Below are 17,507 nucleotides of genomic sequence, written 5' to 3' on the forward strand. Positions count from 1 at the left end.
CTGTGTATTTTGAAGCACGTATGTAATAATTAAAAAACACAAAGACTTCATAATTAATGAAGGTAACTGATTGATTATTATCTCATATAGAACAAAACATATAAGATTTCCTAAATCTATGTTAAAACCTCAGACAAGATTGTCGGCGTTTATCCCAAAACCCTATTCTTTCCCTATTCATTTTCCCTATAGCAATGGTTGAACGAACAAGAGGTAAATCATTTCCGGGTTTTCGGAGTTGAAGCTGGCGAGCTCTATGAGTTTAACACGGTTCAAAATCTTTCCAAGCTACACTTCCCATGATACGGTTGTGTCACATCGATCACATGAACCTTTACGTAAAGTCAACATGAGTGGGCAATCTGTGTAATCATTAGTCCAAACAATTTTTGCAACGAAAATGAGAGTTTCTATTGGACAAATTCAGGTAAGTCCCGCCCCGTTTTGTTCTATTTTCTTCCGTTTGGGAAACGTTTTGCAACAGAATTGGCGTAATGAATATGCCAATGGGCTTTGGTCTGGGCTCAGAAAGGATGCAGCTGGAAATTCCAGTGGTAGCTAGTAGCTATGTACTCTGATCATTGAGCAAATTATTGGTCGTTCCCATGTTTTGTGCAAAACAGATTTTTAAAATGAAAAAGTAGCAAATCCGAAAACGTGAGAATATCAATATCATGCCTTTCATACATGCACAAGGGATCCATTGCAATTACTTGAACCAGATTAGCTAGCTAAACTACCAGTACCGAATAGCATCACTTGTTCTGGTAGGCTGGTGGTTTGTCTCTGACTCGACGTTTTATATAATTTAATTCGTCACAGGGTAAAACAGTGGTGTTTACTCAAGTAGCTTGCTTACACTTTTTAAAATGTTTAAGTGGTACATAACTAGGTGAAACTAGCTTCATTTGCTAACCCTCTCGCGCACCGCTAAAATGGTTAGGAACTGCTGAAATGACATGAAGTTAGAACATGCCTTGGGATGACTCCTTTTGGAACTTTGGTGCAAATGTTTCCGTTAGTAAACATTGCGTCGTCACATGTATTTAATTGTTATATGCGTTATCCATGATTGCCTGCTGTGTAGCTAGTTATGTTCGATAGCTAATTTATGCAAACCACAGCTTGGATTTTAATTTGTTAGTAAACCAATAATATGTTAGTTAAATGAGTATGACATGCATGGTATGCCGTTCTTTTGTGGCTATTTGGTGATACAATGGATTATCAACAACTGGGATATGTTTGCTAACGCTGGCCACATATGAAACGTGAATATATGGCTCCGCAGTTAAAAGGAAGATAACCTTTTTTTTAATGCCAAATACTCCTGCATAACTAATCGATTGCTAGCTAACAACTGGATGACAAAGAAGCCCATTATGTGTGGAGAAGACATTTAAATGGACTTAATTGCTTATTTACGGTATATGCCATCCGCCAATACACCTTTAAACTGGTCTACTACTATGGCGGTTAGTGGGGTGAGTCGTCTTTCCCAAACCGGGGACGTGGCTGTCTCGGGAGTGGTTCTGTCAGCTATGCCTTTTTCCAACACGCCAGTGTCTGCCCGCCCCACACCAAATGCGGACACCCGTGGCTGCGAGAATGGTGACTTGATGGACTCTTTCGGCATCTTCCTGCAAGGCCTTCTAGCGATGGTGGCCTTCAGTACGCTGATGTGTGAGTACAGCCAACCAGATGTCCACTCTGACTGGAAAATGTGCTAATTTATGGTTGTTTGTTCTGTGCAGTTAGGCCTACTGTAAAATTGAATTTCACTGTGCAGTGTTGAGACTGGATAACCTGTTTAGGCTACTTGTTTAGAATGGAAGTCTGTTTTTGTCAACAATCACTGGCAGTCATTACCTATACACTGTTTCAAAATACTGGATTATACAGTGTGAAATGTGTTGTCCCATAGTGTTAATTTTTGGCCATGTAATTTGACCTCATTGAGTGCCTCTTTGACCACTGAGTCAGCAGTGTGGCCCTGGTAGAGAGGAGCCTCACAGCAAGAGGTGAGGCATTTTCAGCTCTCAGAGCAGTGATGATGCCTGAGGCAGCTTTCTCAGTGGGAATTGACTGGGCCTGAATCATCACATTCACACAGCCCAGCCAACATGCAGGGTGTGTCAGTAGTTACTCAACAGTCTGAGGAAGTCTGAAGTCACAGCATATCCATATGCATATTCCAGTGTAAACATTTGTTTGGACAAAACACTAGGAAAACTAGCTACCCTTTCAACAGGTGACATAGATATACATTACACAGACAGCGCACATGCATCCACACACAGTATTTAACACACATTAGGGTACTGTTGTCTAGAGGTGTCATACCCTAATCCTCAATTTGGGTTTAAGATGTGCCCAGTAGATTAGTGGAGTCATAAATCATTAAACCACTTTTCTCTCACCCAGGAATCAATCATATGTGATGGAGGTTAGAAGAGGGCAGGCATGGAAACATGCTGACTATTGTCTGGAACAGCCAAAGCATTATTTGTCAGCCATTACATTGTGTTCAGAGAATACACACTCTTGCATCACTCACACAAGGATTAATTATAGTGTAGACCTAGACTTTAGTAGAAAGGGCTTCCACCTCGTACACAGGGGCCTAACCCCCAGAGTAGCAGTCACTGAGACGGGCAGTTTGTCTTTCATGTAGGCTATTGTGTTTGAACACACACCAATCTACAGTGCAGGGCGTCAGGTAGCCTAGCGGTTAGAGCATTGGGCCAGTAACCAAAAGATTGCTGGTTCGAATCACAGAGCCAAGAATGTGACAAATCTGTCAATGCCCTTGAGTAATGCATTGAACCCTTATTGTTCAAGGGTAGCTGTTATCAGACCCAGGCCATGACCCCACTCTCCGAGGATGTCTCAGGGAGAGTTCGGTTATGCAAAAATCACATTTCCAATCAATGCACTCTTAATACACTCTTGTACATGTGTGGAATAGGACAACTATAAGCACCCACCTTATCATTCTCATCCCCAGGTTGGTACCCCAGGTGATAATGTTGAAATGTGACCAAGACAGTGTGACATGTAATATGACAATGCCTGCCTGGTGTTGCGTACTGTTAGCAGGTCCTCTGATCTATCAATGGGTTTGATTACAGTGCCAAATGCACTACATTTTTTTCAGCTCATAAGATACAACCAAATTATTTATTTTGCTCACAGAGGAAGGGAGATTTGGCGGATAATATCATGATAGGCACATTAGTAACAAGCAGTGACATTTTAGTATGTAATGTACAGTAGTCTGCCACTTCCTCTTACCATCCACTCTTCCTCTATGGTGTTGCCTTGTGTAAACATGGCATCTCAATAGCTGACTTATTAAGGGAATATAGCCTAATGAACATTTTTTGCTAAAGTCCATTAGTTAGGGGTTAAGCTATGGTGCTAAAGGGGAAACTGAACTGCATTTCCCATCACACTGGCCATATTCATAGAAATAGGCCCATTACACTTTGCTGAGATGTTGCCCAACATACTAAACTTGATGATGATAAGTGTAAAGCCGATTTCAGTTCAGACTGGAGCTGGCCTTAATTAATTTACATTATTAGAATGATTGGATTTGCCCCAGAGCGGCATACTAATTCATCCCACTGCTGTCGTGGGTGTGTGAGAACGGCAGTCCTATATGTGACTCTGTGTCCTGTCTACAGTGAAGCGCTTCAGGGAGCCCAAGCATGAGAGAAGGCCCTGGAGGATCTGGTAAGACGGCAGCCATCCCACTTCCAACCACAGTATTCAAGCTTATCCTCTTCAATATTGCTATTAACCAAGAAACGCAACTAAGATAAACACAAGACAAATTATGCATTTTTCTAATGTGATGTTGAGCTATTGAAAGAACTTGAATTCTCAAGAGTTCTTAAAAGGCCTTCCTGTGCCCGGCAACTCTACCAGGTTCCTGGACACCTCCAAACAGGCCATTGGTATGCTATTCATTCACTTTGCCAACGTCTACCTGTCTGACCTCGCAGAGGAGGACCCCTGCTCACTGTGAGTGTGTGTCTGTATGAGTGTGTCTGTCAGACATTGTGTCTGTCTGTCTGTCTCTGTGCCTCTGTATTTTTGTGTATGTAGTAAATATAAATGCAATATGTAAAGTGTTGGTTTCATGAGCTGAAATAAGATCCCATAAATGTTCCATATGCACAAATTGTGTGCGCAAATTTGGTTGCATCCCTGTTAGTGAGCATAGTAGTGGCATATCAATAAGCTGATTTAACAGTATGAGTTTTGTCACACAACGCCACAGATTTTAAGGGAGCATGCAGTTGGCATGCTGACTGCAGGAATGTCCAACAGAGCTGTATAACCGTTCTAGAGAATGTCATGTTAATTTCTTTACCATAAGCCACCTCCGACGTTGTTTTAGAGAATTTGGCAGTACATCCAACCGGCCTCACAATCGCAGACCACGTGTAACCACACCAGCCCAGGACCTCCACATCCGGCTTCTTCACCTGTGGCATCTTCTGGGGGGGGCTGAGGAGTATTTCTGTCTGTAATAAAGCCCTTTAAAACTCATTCTGATTGGCTGGGTGGGAATAGGCCCACCCATGTCTGCTCCCCTGCCCAGTCATGTGAAATCCATAGATTAGGGCCTAATGAATTTATTTCAATTGACTGATTTCCTTCTATGAAATTTAGCTCAGTAAAATCGTTGAAATTGTTGCATGTTGCGTTTATATTTCTGGTCAGTATAGTCTCTAACATTATGCACTTCAAGGTTGAAGTGGACACAATGTCTCATCTCTTCCTCAGTTACCTCATTAACTTCCTCCTGGATGCGTCTCTTGGAATGCTGCTGATCTATGCCGGGGTGAGGGCCATCAGTGCTATCGTAGAGTGGAGGCAGTGGGATGCTCTACGCTTCGGAGAATATGGTGAGAGTGTGTGTGTGTCAGTGTGGATGAGAGATCATTTCACCCTGTAGTACAAATGGTGTCCAGAAGAGGGGAGTGGCTGCCTAGGGCACTACTGCAATGTCATCCACATCAAACATAGTCGATCACTATTAAATTGTTTACCCAAAGGCAGAGTTTATGGAAACCTTTCTCTGGTGCTTTGATTTGAAGTTGTAATATGCAGTAGACCTGGAGAAATGTAACCTCTCTCAAATTCATAGACTGAGCTTTGGATGCAAGGACTGACCATATCAAACATTATGGTTTTAACCATGTTTCGAGGCATGTATGTTTGTTCACACTTATATTGTTTACAGACATTGGAGTAAATCAAGCTTATATATTGGGTTCTGATGGGGCATGATGACCGTTTAACCAAGCTCATGAGGCATTTAGAATTTGTTTTTCAAGATTCAATGGATTTATCATTTAAAGTCCAAAAAATGGATGTAGCAACTGCAGATTGCCCCTTTAAGTGGAATATAGAGTTGTCTGTCTGGATATTTCTGTGGGTTGGTATTTGTCTGTTTTGCTTGTTTGTTTCTGTCTATTGAATTGTGTGTCTAGTCCGTAGGTCACGTGTGTGTGTGTGTGTGCGTGCATGCTCACACAGGAGAACCAGTGCAGTGTACTGCATGGGCAGGCCAGTGTGCTCTCTACATCCTTATCATGATGTTTGAGAAGGTCCTGATCATCCTGGTCCTACTCATCCCCCAGTGGAAGAAGGTGAGTAGGGGGCATAATGGGTAGGTTCCTGACCACGTGACCATTGTGTCAGTTCAGTTATATTATGACTGTGGAAAGTGTATGAGTACTAACAGTACTGTAAACTGTTTCTTTCGTTTTAACTCTGGTGTTTTTGTGTACTGTTTATTCACCGTTACTGTTTGTGTGTCTCACAGCTGGCTCTCCTGAACCCCATAAACAACCCTCAGTTGGAGCTGGCCATCGTCATGCTCATCGTCCCGTTCTTCGTTAATGTAAGTTAAGTGTGCAGTGCCTCCGTGAGGCAGGGCTCAATTGAAAATAAATGTAGTGATCTTAACCGTTAATCGGTTAGCTGCTGAAAATACATTTGACTGGTCATGCTTATCAGTCTTTAAGGTAATTTTCTTAATTTTGGAATTAAATTGTCACATTTGTTTTTTCGTCATGTTTATTATTTATCAAGCACTCACAGCATACAGAGCCTAGTTTGAGGAGTGGAATAACCTTCCACCTGTCAGACAGCGTGAGAGTAGCTCCTTAAAAAGTCTGTAGGCTATTGGTGTGAAGCCTGCTTTTGGAAGCCCAGTCATTGCACAACAATTTAACAATTCTAAATGCAATCGTGTGTTCAACATTTTGGTGGTCATGATTTAAAAGGAGCTATTTTTATTTCTCAATCTCAACTCATAATTAAAGTTCGCCGTTCAGGTGTATACTGTAGCCTGCCGACCGTTGACTGATGGTTCGTCACCCACCACTTTGCAATGTGAGCTCGAGGTAGTATAATTGTTTAAAACCTGATACTTTTACTACAAATAATGAGGCATGTCTTACCTTGCTTCAAAGTAGCCTTAAGAAAATCGATCCGTAGAAACATGGAGGCAATTTTTTTCCCCTCATGCCATTAACCAGCATTTCTCTCCTGTTCTAATTCATATCAACTTTATTTTGTTGTTCAGAAGCCAAAGGCACGATCCATATTAGCAACCCATCATATTTGTTGCTATTACATTCCCCCTCTTTCTACATTTCGGAGATTTTAATCTGTCACAACTGCTCAAATTAGGTTTAGAATGGTGTTTTCCGCAGATTGCATTTTGGCAAATGTTTGAAAAGGGCGTTTGGTTAGATGCTTCATTACAGGAGTTGTATGTTCAATAATATGCTATAGCCTTTTGAACTATAATATGATAGGCTTGCTATTGTTGCATGTTTCCTTTCAGCTCTTAATGAAAAATGTCTGGTCCTTGTATGAATGCAAGGTACCAGAGAGGATATGGCAAGCAAGAGATTTCACGCTCGCCAAAATCTGTTCAAAATAAGCCCAATAGGTTTCTATGGTCTTATTTTGGGCCTAAGCTTGTCGCCTGCTTTCCCGCCTTGGTCCAGCTCCCATTGTTAGGATGGAAATATCAGCATCTCATCATTCTATTCAGATCTCTAATAGTATTTTCTGTCTGTGATGTAATTTTACTGTTTGGACATTTTTTACCTTTTGTTGACCGGTTAATGAGGGTCAGTTAGTTGGCAGCAAAATTGACCTATATTTGCATCCCTTTTGAAATGTAATTGCTTCAACTAAGTGTGATGTTTATGTCTACGGATTTGAGCCATTTAGGCTTGTGTGTGATCATCAAACGGTCATGTGTGTCTGTTGTACTTGCTCACTGAGCTGTGTACTGTATGTTCTCCTCAGGCCCTGATGTTTTGGGTGGTAGATAACTTCCTGATGAAGAAGGGACGGACAAAAGCCAAGCTGGAGGAGCGGGAGGTGGGGGAGGACTTGCGGGGCAACAGTAAGGTACGCTACAGGCGGGCACTCTCCCACGACGACTCAGAGTCTGAGGTAAGATATGGACACGGCCATTTATTAAGTCATGGACACAATGCTTAGTAAAAGATTGAGGCCTGACCACACAACCAATCATATACATACACTAAGTATACCAAACATTAGGAACACCTTCCTAAAATTGAGTTGCAGTTGTCAAGTTTGCTGGATGTCCTTTGGGTGGTGGACCATTCTTGATACACACCGATGCGCCTGGCACCTACTACTATACCGGGTTCAAAGACACTTAAATATTTTGTCTTGCCCATTCACCCTCTGAATGGCACACATACGCAATCCATGTCATGTCAGGCCAAGGATCAGACCCTGTTTTTGTCAAATTTTTGACTAAAATGACATACCCAATCTAACTGCCTATAGCTCAGGACTTGAAGCAAGGATATGCATATTCTTGATACCTTTTGAAAGGAAACAGTTTGAAGGTTGTGGAAATGTGAAATTAATGTAGGAGAATGTAACACACTAGATCTGGTAAAAGATGATTCAAAGAAAAAACATATTTTTTTATTTCCATCTTTAAAATGCAAGAGAAAGGCCACAATGTATTATTCCAGTTTAGACAAAATTTAGATTTTAGCCACTAGATGACAGTGTATTTGTGTAGTGTTATACTGATCCAATGAACCATTGCATTTCTGTTAAAAATGTTCTATCAAGTCTGCCCAAATGTGCCTAATTGGTTTATTAATACATTTAAGTTCATAACTGTGCGCACTCCTCAAACAATAGCATGGTATTATTTCACTGTAATAGCTACTGTAAGTTGGACAGTGTAGTTAGATTAAAAGTCCTTCATTAACCTGTCTCCTCCACTTCACCTACAGTGATTGAAGTGGATTTTAAGCAGATCAATAAGAGATCATAGCAGGTGTCCTTAATGTTTTATACACTCCGTGTACATTACACACCTAAATCACTGGAAAAGCTGTTTTTTGGGAAAGCTTTGAAAAATCTTAAGGAGGAATATACACTAAGTCCTAAGATTGGATTCTGAGCCTCGTCCACCTCCTTTCCCCAAAAGCCCTCTCCTCGCAAGCCCTGTGTGGCCTCTCTCTCCTCCCATTGCCTCAGGCTAACGTAGCCACAAGGCTAACTTACATCCTCCCCTGGCTGTGTAGACAAACTTGCCCAGCACCAGCAGAAGCCTGTCTCTTGGCTGTGAATCACTCCACCCTGTGCCCAAGGCCAGTCACTTTTCAGGCCTGTAAACCAGATGGACCTGGCCCTGTGATCTGCTCCATAGACCAGAGACAACCACCACACTCAAACATTCATGGATGAAGTCATTTAAGTCTGCCTTGAGCAGGGGGATTTCTTATTCATCAGAAACTGTAAAAACATTTATAAGGAGTGGGTTTTTTTCTGATTCCAAAGCACCACATTTCTCATCATAAATGGAAGTAGTGAGTTGCTTTGGAATCAAATGTTGAGCTGATTGTGATAGCTAGATAATTGTTTTCCACAGTTACTCATGGATCACCCAAAGCACCATGTTTTGTGACAGTGGATTCTAGGAGTTATTGAAAGTGTGTTCCCTGACCGGGAATCAAACCCAGGCACAGCGGTGAGAGCACCAAATCCTAACCACTAGACCATCATGTCTAATATCAGGAATGCATGTCCTATGGAATTACCGGTATATGGAATTTGTGACTGGAGTAGTTTTTCATAGACATCTGGGTGTGGTGTACCACACCGGGCAGTTCCTCCAGTCACAGGAACTACCTGCAATTAACCAGTGGGCCCAAACCCACTACTAAAGAAACACTGCTGTACAGGTTTACACGGAGCATGTATGGCTTAGGTCATCTGCCTCAAGCTGAAATAAAAAGTCTGTCTACATAAAGATTCAGAGCAGTGATCTTATCGCTCTCTCATTATAAAAGGGGGCATATAGCTATGTTATCACAGGCTTGTTTTATTGTGATGAGTTGGAGCTAGTTTTTGCTTCAGTAAAACCCTGATGGCAAGCTTCAATACTACACCCAAATACCACTCTAAAAGACTCCTCCCCTCTATCAAATAGTCTGGGGCATATGTGTTCCTGCCACCACATCTCCCTGGTAGTCTAGTGGTTAAGCAACCAGACCCATCCCCATCCTTCCACCCCACCGAGGCAGATGGAGGACGAATGATACATTTCTGCTGACACAGGAAATTTGCTGGTGTCCGTGAGCATTTAAGCTCTGGGATTCAACTAATTTAACCCATAACTCAGGGTTGCTTTGAGTGTCATCCATCTAGGCATATGGCTTTCTTTGGTCTCATTTCCAAACTCCTTTCTCTCTCTCAGATCCTGTTCTCGGCTGACGATGAGATGGATGACTCGGAGGAGGAGGATGTGCGCCGACTCACTGGCCTCAAGACGGTCAAGAAGAAGAAGAAGCACCGTATGGGGATCCCTGTTTGACCTGGGCCTACCCAGTCTGACCTGGTCTGACCCACTCCTGTGTCTACTCACATCCCCACTCTCTCCTCCTCCAGGGCCTGCTGCCCTGACTGGAGCCTGCTGGCAGCCTGTACTTGATTCTTCTAACAGCAGGCTGGCATTGGTCTCTTTGTGGAGTCTGTAGGGGGCCTATATATGGAGGTGGGATCATGGAAGACTGCAGACCATGGAGCCTATTGGACTGCCATTACTACACATCCACATGGGACTCCTGCAGCCTCTGCACTGAGAATAGAAACCCATGGAAAGGATTTTACTGCAGCTAACTACATACCATGTCTAAAGGAGATTTCACCATAGATCTGTCACTGGTGTTTCAGTGACACTCGTTGGGGAAATGAATCTTTATGTGTTTTGGGAACTTTTAGCACTGGTCTGTAATAGGAAGGTTTGGGTGTGTTTGAGTTGGTGATGCAGTGTAATTGCTAGCACCCTAAATGACTATTCTAATTCCTAATTCTGTTCCATACTGACTCTTCAGAAGTCCAGAATGATATTACTGCATCAGGTTAAACTGTGAATGGGTGTTACTTTTCCTGTGGTTTAGCCGGTGACCTCTGTTCGATGTAGATGGAGAGAACAGGCACCTGGTACCCCCCCGCCGCCTTTAAGTAAACCTCTGTCATTTTAATGTTTTAATACTTTTGATACTCTTCCGAATCAGAAAGTGATTGTATTCCTCATCTAGATTCCATATAAGAAATGGCTCACTGCTATGGCCTGTTATAGGAGTTGGTGGAGGAGTGTGTGTGTGTCTGTCTGTGTGGACTTTTCCATTCATGCATGGCTAAGGGAATGTAGGAGGTGTGGCTTGATGCTCCAATGGAGTCTTTGCTCTGTGAAGATGCAGTGTTTTATAATAACCACAGCACTCACGTTTCTAACTGTTTCCACTTCTACCTGACTGTAGAGGGAGGATGGGTCAAGACGGTGCAGCTTGGGCGTGTGTCTCCACAGTGCATCACCCAACCCGGACCCAAGGGACTGAAACCCTCATTTCAAGCCCACCCATTGACCGTTTAGGTCTATAGGCCTGGCTCGGAGCCTTCTCTTCCTGTCTCTGTGTATGACCGTTAACTGGGATCTCTTCCATTACTTATTGTTTTAGGTGTGTCCTGTTTATTTTTTACAGTAAGTTATTTTGGGCCAAAACCATGATGATCCCCAGCCTACTAAGTGTTTTTCATTCCGAGACGGAGTAGATATGTGTCCTCACAACCAACGGGAAAAAAACTCTCCGCTCTTGCACAATTCCCAGTTATCACTGGTCTATGGATGTTCTTTGTGTTCATTCTTTGTTTTCGACAATGTGCCTATGTGAACTTACCGTGTTTGTGAGAGTTAATTTTGTGCCCCAGAGCTTTAGACTTGCAGTAGCATTCAGTTGGTTTGACAGAAGCACAGACCTAGAGTTTGAGTGACTCTAGGTCAGCCTGCAGTACAGTGCAGGTATGTTTGTATGAGTGTGTTTGTCTTAATCCTCCTGTTCAAAGTAAGGAGTGGGGATAAAGTAAATGTGATGATGACCATGGTGCTGAAGATGTTGAACGGTTTGACAATGATTGTTGTTGGCTGATACTTAGGAATAAATGACAGTAGGGTTTGGTAAATGGGTGGTACAGCATCATTAAACACTTCTGGTTGCCCTCTGCTCAACAGAGAGGGCTTTTAGTATTTTGAAAAAAACAACTAGATCATTAAAATTACTGACAAATGAAGGACTTACATTACCATTATATTTGCCTTTGCAATAATGTTAGTAAAAAACTGAAATAGCAGATTTGTTTTATTTTTAAGACGGAGCTTTCCGTTTTGTCCATTTACTAGGGTTGTACTGCATTGTAGGGGGGTTTAATAAGTGAATTCCCTGGCCAGGAATCAAACCCAGGCTGCTGCTTGGTGAGCGCACCAAATCTTAACCGCTAGACCACCAGGGAGCTGTCAGGGTAAAGAATGCTAGTGTTAAGAAGGCTCCTGGAATGGGGGGTGGTGGTGGTGGGGGGGGTTTGAGATCACAGGTCTCTGTAATACTCTACTGCCACCAGGGTGCCATTTCCACAGTGACAGAGTGGGCTGTCAGTAAACAGTTCAGTATCAGGTGCAGTTGAGGCATGTAGGGAAATGAGGACCCATTTCTCCCCATAGAGTTCACTGACTCTGAGAATAATGGCGCAGTACCTGTAAATCTGAGAAGGCTGTTGGGAAGAGCTATAGGAGGACGGGCTCATTGTAATTGCTGGAATAAATGGAACGGTATCGAACATCAAAACCATGTTTGACTCCATTCCAGCCATTACAATGAGCCTGTCCTAGAACTCCTCCCTCCACTGCTGCAAATACATTCCCTAATTATACACATGACTATTTTTTGAAGCATACAAGCTGACTCAATGACAATTGTTATTGATGGACAAGCCTGGCTCTCAAGCACCTTTTGACTCCTTACTCGTTAACTACACACACAGGCATGCTGGCAGGCAAGCGATGGCCTCTCAAACAGAAAGGCTGATTCACTAGTCTCCCTGTGATACAGTATGAATGGTCTGGCCCCTCTGAGTGAAGTCTTATTCTGAACCATTATATCCAAGTTATATGACTGCATGTGTTATGTTTGCAAAATCCCTAAACCTTCATGTAATCCGTTCAGGAAAATATTGTGATGGGAGAGGTGAACTCTTGATTGGGTAGTAGGGAGTAGAGCTATTTTGGGGTTAGTAGTAACATGGGGAAGGTGTTCATCAGCTGATGTGTTCTGCCAGTTGACATGCATTCAGAGGCCTAAAAGGACATTCCCTGACCAGGAATTAAATCCGGGCTGCTGCGGTGAAAGAGCTGAATCCTAACCACTAGACTGCCAGGGAGTTTTGTAGCTTCCAGAAAACTTTGAAATCACTGCTTGTGGGATATTGTAAGGGCTTTGAGTTGTCTCTCACTCAGCAGTTCGTTGCAACTACATCCTAAATGAGGGAAGACCTGTTCCAGCTGCACAATCCCTCATGTCAGTCTAATAATACACGCTGACAATGGACAGAGAGAGAGGAGGGTGGTGGTCCACTGACTCAATCCCAGGATCAATAACAGAGATTATCTCCCTGAGGATCTGAGGGTATAAATATAATGGACTGGACAGAGAGGAGCAATCCAGACACAGCTCCACTGACCAGAACTCTGGGATTAAGACACGAAAACCCAAACACAATGTCTCAGGTAAGCAAACGTCCTTGTATCCGACTGTCCTGACCTGTTTTATCAACTATTTGTTGTCCAGTTCTTGATGTGACAGCAAAATCTACATCTATTATTTTCTATGTAAAGGATTCTGCTATATTTACTTTAAAATAGGAAGATCGAGAAACAAATCAGAGGGAGAGTTATGATGAGGGAAATTCAGAAAGATGTGAGATTTTGCCCTGTCTTTAACCTCCATCCTTTCTCCAGCCCTCCATAGGCCGGTGAGGTAAAGAAGAAGTGTCCTGTGATGGAGGAGGACCTGAAAGGATCCCGCAGTAAACTGGGGCTGAAGGGCGAGCGCAAGAGTAGACCTATGAGGTCATGATAGAGTGGTGAGTAGCAGGGTTCAGAATCTATAGTAGCCTAATATCACTTGCCTAACATTTTTTTCCCACTTGTGGGAGTGTATCAAATGCAAGTAATTATCACTGTCATATTAATTGTTGACTGCATATACCCCTTTTGATATTGGTCAGTTGTTGTCATTAGTGCAGGTAGGGTAAAGTCACACAGTCAAATGACTGTGAGCTCGGTTCACTTTCTACAACGTTATCGCTGAACTCAGGTGTGTATTCATCCCAAGCCCAGCTCGGGAGAGCGTATACTGAGTGAGTTACAAATAGTTTCCACTCCTACAGAAACTGAATCTTGTGCAGTCAGTGTTTAAGACAGAGGGTGTATAGTTAGTCTAGAGCAGGAGGCTAAGTTGTCAGAAACTGGCCTAGTGTTACTGTCCCTGTCCCCAGGGTAGAGGAAGAATGTTTGATTAGAGAACTAGGAAGAAGGAAAAAGACAACACAACTGCAGCACTTCTTCTAAAGATTATAGACACATCAGTTTGTCTACAGTGTGAATATTGCTCATCATCTTTGTGTGTAGTAGTGCTTGGCACGCCCCACTATCTTTGCTCATGGCCTTGTCTCTGTCCATCCTGAGAGCGTATGGGGAAGGTGGCTCCCTCTGTGTTCAGTGGGGTGAAGTCTTAGGCTTCTCCAGTACAGTCTCTCCTAAAGCCCCAGGAGCCAGCATATTTGGCAAGTGGAGCCAGCCAGGGTGGAGGAGTAGTGGCTGTCATCACTGCACTGGAGCCATGACAAGACAGATGGATGCTTGGACAAACGGCACCAAAGAAGCCAAACCTTACTGTTATTGAATGGTCTGATATCTGTTGTGTGAATGTGTGTGTGTGCGCCTCAATTTACCCTTATACAAAAAATGGCATTTTCTTAGTTTTTATTTTAGCATGGAAATAGGACATTTTGAAATTGGGACAGCAGCACACTGAAGTATAATGCATATGTAGCCCAAGCTATTTTAGACATTCCCTAACATCTTTTCAGAAAACAAGACAGCCCCTAACTTATTTACACTAATTCTATGGGTTGGGAGGTTGTTGGCGACCACTAGAGTCTGAACATCTTTTGCTGTGGCCCGGTTTCTCAAAAGCATCTTAAGGCTAAGTTCATCGTTAGAGCCATAGGGTCATATGGTGAGGGTAGGTAACAACACATCTGCCACGCTGATCCTCAACACTGGTCCCCTCTGTGGTGCGTGCACAGTCCCCTCCTGTACTCCCTGTTCACTCATGACTGCACGGCCAGGCACGACTCCAACACCATCATTAAGTTTGCAGACGACACAACAGTGGTAGGCCTAATCACCGACACCTGACCGTGTGGTGCCAGGACAATAACCCTTCAACATGATCAAGACAAAGGAGATGATTGTGGACTACAGGAACTGGAGGACCGAGCACACCCCCATTCTCATCAACAGGGCTGCAGTGGAGCAGGTTGAGAGCTTCAAGTTCCTTGGTGACCACATCACCAACAAACTAACATGGTCCAAACACACCAAGACAGTCATGAAGAGGGCATAACAAAACCTATTCCCCCTAAGGAGATTGAAAAGATGTGGCATGGGTCCTCAGATCCTCAAAAGGTTCTACAGCTGCACCATCGAGAGCATCCTGACAGGTTGCATCACTGCCTGGTATGGCAACTGCTCGGCCTCCGACCGCAAGGCACTACAGAGGGTAGTGCGTACGGCCCAGTACATCACCGGGGCAAAGCTTCCTGCCATCCAGGACCTCTATACCAGGCGGTGTCAGAGGAAGGCCCTAAAATTTGTCAGACTCCAGCCACCCTAGTCATAGACTGTTCTCTATGCTACTGCATGGCAAGCGGTACTGCAGCGCCAAGTCTAGGTCCAAGAGGCTTCTAAACAGCTTCTACCCCCAAGCCATAAGACTCCTGAACATCTAATTAAATGGCTGGCTACCCAGACTATTTGCATTGCCCCCCCCCCCCCCCTTTACTCTGCTGCTACTCTCTTATCTATGCATAGTCACTTTAATAACTCTACCTACATAAATATTAAAGAAATATTACCTCAATTACCTTGACTAACTGGTGCCCCCGCACATTGACTCTGTACTCTGTAGCATGTAAGCATTTCACTAATGTCTACACCTGTTGTATTCGGCGCATGTGACATATACAATTTTATTTTGATTTAAAACCGGACCCTGGTGAGTTCGCATAATGCTAACTAAATGTTATGCCTGTGTTGGGTTGTCAGGCCAGTCCTCCTACCACGACCAACACTACAAGCGTGGGGGTCAGCATGGAACGCATCCATCAGCTTGAAGCCTTGCGATGGGTGGGCCAACGTTGGTCACCTGACGGCTTCCCTCGTGAGAATGGAGTGTGGCGCCGTGAGGGGCGGCCACTTAATGTCCACACCCTCACCAGTCATGTAGTCAGCTGGGAAAGCGCCCACTGCTTGAAGATGAACAGGCACGGCTGACTTAAATAGGCTTGTTAAGGGTGTTGCTGGATACTCACTCGGGCACCACACTTATCAGCTGCTGGTTTCCCCTCACGGGAGGGGAGGACTGAGAGGGCCTTTAGGTCTGGTTTCAAGTTTTATTTGCTGAACATTTAAGTTTTATTCTTAAATCATTTAGGTTGGAACCTTATAGGCAATAAAAGCTATTTTGTTTTGAATTTACCCTGCCTCTGTACTCGGTGGCAATTTTAGCATGTTATTCTTGGTGGGACAAGCCACAACACTGAACACATTAATTGCACTATAACAGTGACACATGATGTCCACAAACTGTTAGGGCCTACATAAATCTGCCCTAACAGCAGAGTTCCAACAGCAGTCCCCACACCTTACCACCGCTACACCTGGCTATCAGCGGAGCCTTGTCTGGCAGCGAAACAGTTCATTCAGCCTCATTTACTACTAATTTTAAAAAACAAAGCAGATATGGCTGACTTGCTTAAACAAATGTGGTTTCTACTGACAATTGAGATGTACAAACCATGGCATAAGGGGATGATGAGCGGATAAGAGGCAATCCGTAATTTCGATTAAGATATTAATGAGCGAGCTAGGACGTAGTCAATATAACCATTTGTTCAGTACTTTTGAAATGCACAGTGACAGAATTCCGAACATGGGCCACTTACAGTATTCTCCCTGTACATCAAGTCAGAACCGTAGGATAGAGGGGGCATATAAAGCAGACAATGAAAGCTCCTACAATATTTGTTGATGACATTGCTCTAAAACAGCCTATAGGCTACATGTGCACCACCAAGTCAGAACAGTATGCTAAGTTATGAAGGGAAAAGGTACCAAATTATTAGAGTGAGGCACATGGGCTACTAACAGCTTACTACACAACATACACTTAGTGTTACTTTGTTACAGTGTACATATCTCCCTGGCATATTACATCATTTATGCAGCAGCAGATAAGACATTTTCTAACTCGCCTTGTTGTGCTGTGCTCACTTCAACAGGAAGGTTGCGCAGTGGTCCTTCGTGGGCAAATTTAGTCATCAAACTTTCTCTTTAAAGTCTGGCATTCTCTAGATTTATGGTGCTTTCAAGACAACTGGGAACTCGGGGGGGGAACTAGGTTGAATCATGATGCAGTCAGTGATCTTCAGGTCGGATCTCTACAAAGGGGCCCGAGTTCCCGACTTGCAAATCTGAGTTGGATGACCGTTCAGAACTTATTTTCCCAGTCGGAGCTCGTTTTTTTCCTTTAAAGTTCCATGTTGTCTTGAACTCACTGAAGTCTGAGATTTCCGAGTTTCCAGTTGTTTTGAATGCGGCAGAAGTCATGCTGCATTGACAGCATGGCCAATGTTAAATGTTTATCCTTTTAAGCTTGGAAAAGAGACCCTTGAACCCAGACTTGGACAACACACTCACTCCACTGAATAGCAGGCTAGTGATAGCTTTGCAATGCCACTGATTTCTTCCAAACCCCTAATTGTTGAATTTGAGATTTCCAACTTGTGTAATG

General features: G+C 43.4%; 1 protein-coding gene across 4 annotated transcripts; it reads left to right on the plus strand.

The window, feature by feature from the left end:
- The first annotated feature begins 270 nt into the window (after positions 1–270).
- LOC115143331 (store-operated calcium entry regulator STIMATE-like) lies at positions 271–11,559 on the plus strand. Of its 4 annotated transcripts, XM_065001911.1 has the most exons (9): positions 271–427; positions 1,564–1,683; positions 3,690–3,738; positions 3,934–4,029; positions 4,798–4,919; positions 5,515–5,666; positions 5,843–5,920; positions 7,345–7,494; positions 9,794–11,559. In XM_065001911.1, exons 2-9 carry the CDS (start codon positions 1,620–1,622, stop codon positions 9,908–9,910), a joined length of 828 nt encoding a protein of 275 aa, XP_064857983.1. In that variant the 5' UTR covers positions 271–427; positions 1,564–1,619; the 3' UTR covers positions 9,911–11,559. The 4 variants fall into 4 exon arrangements, with proteins under 4 accessions (XP_064857983.1, XP_029539496.1, XP_029539493.1 ...); XM_029683636.2 differs by lacking the exon at positions 271–427 and having other exon boundaries at positions 438–1,683; positions 7,345–7,449; XM_029683633.2 differs by lacking the exon at positions 271–427 and having other exon boundaries at positions 440–1,683.
- Positions 11,560–17,507: the final 5,948 nt, after the last annotated feature.

The sequence above is a fragment of the Oncorhynchus nerka genome, linkage group LG15 (assembly GCF_034236695.1).
Source record: "Oncorhynchus nerka isolate Pitt River linkage group LG15, Oner_Uvic_2.0, whole genome shotgun sequence".
In the NCBI taxonomy this organism is placed as follows: domain Eukaryota; kingdom Metazoa; phylum Chordata; class Actinopteri; order Salmoniformes; family Salmonidae; genus Oncorhynchus; species Oncorhynchus nerka.

Bases quoted from the DNA above. Each gene is read 5' to 3' on its own strand.
- LOC115143331 (XM_029683633.2), top strand. From the start codon at position 1,404: ATGGACTTAATTGCTTATTTACGGTATATGCCATCCGCCAATACACCT. The intron at 1,684-3,689 runs GTGAGTACAGCC...TCCTGTCTACAG, and splicing joins GGCCTTCAGTACGCTGATGT to TGAAGCGCTTCAGGGAGCCC. The intron at 5,921-7,344 runs GTAAGTTAAGTG...TGTTCTCCTCAG, and splicing joins TCGTCCCGTTCTTCGTTAAT to GCCCTGATGTTTTGGGTGGT.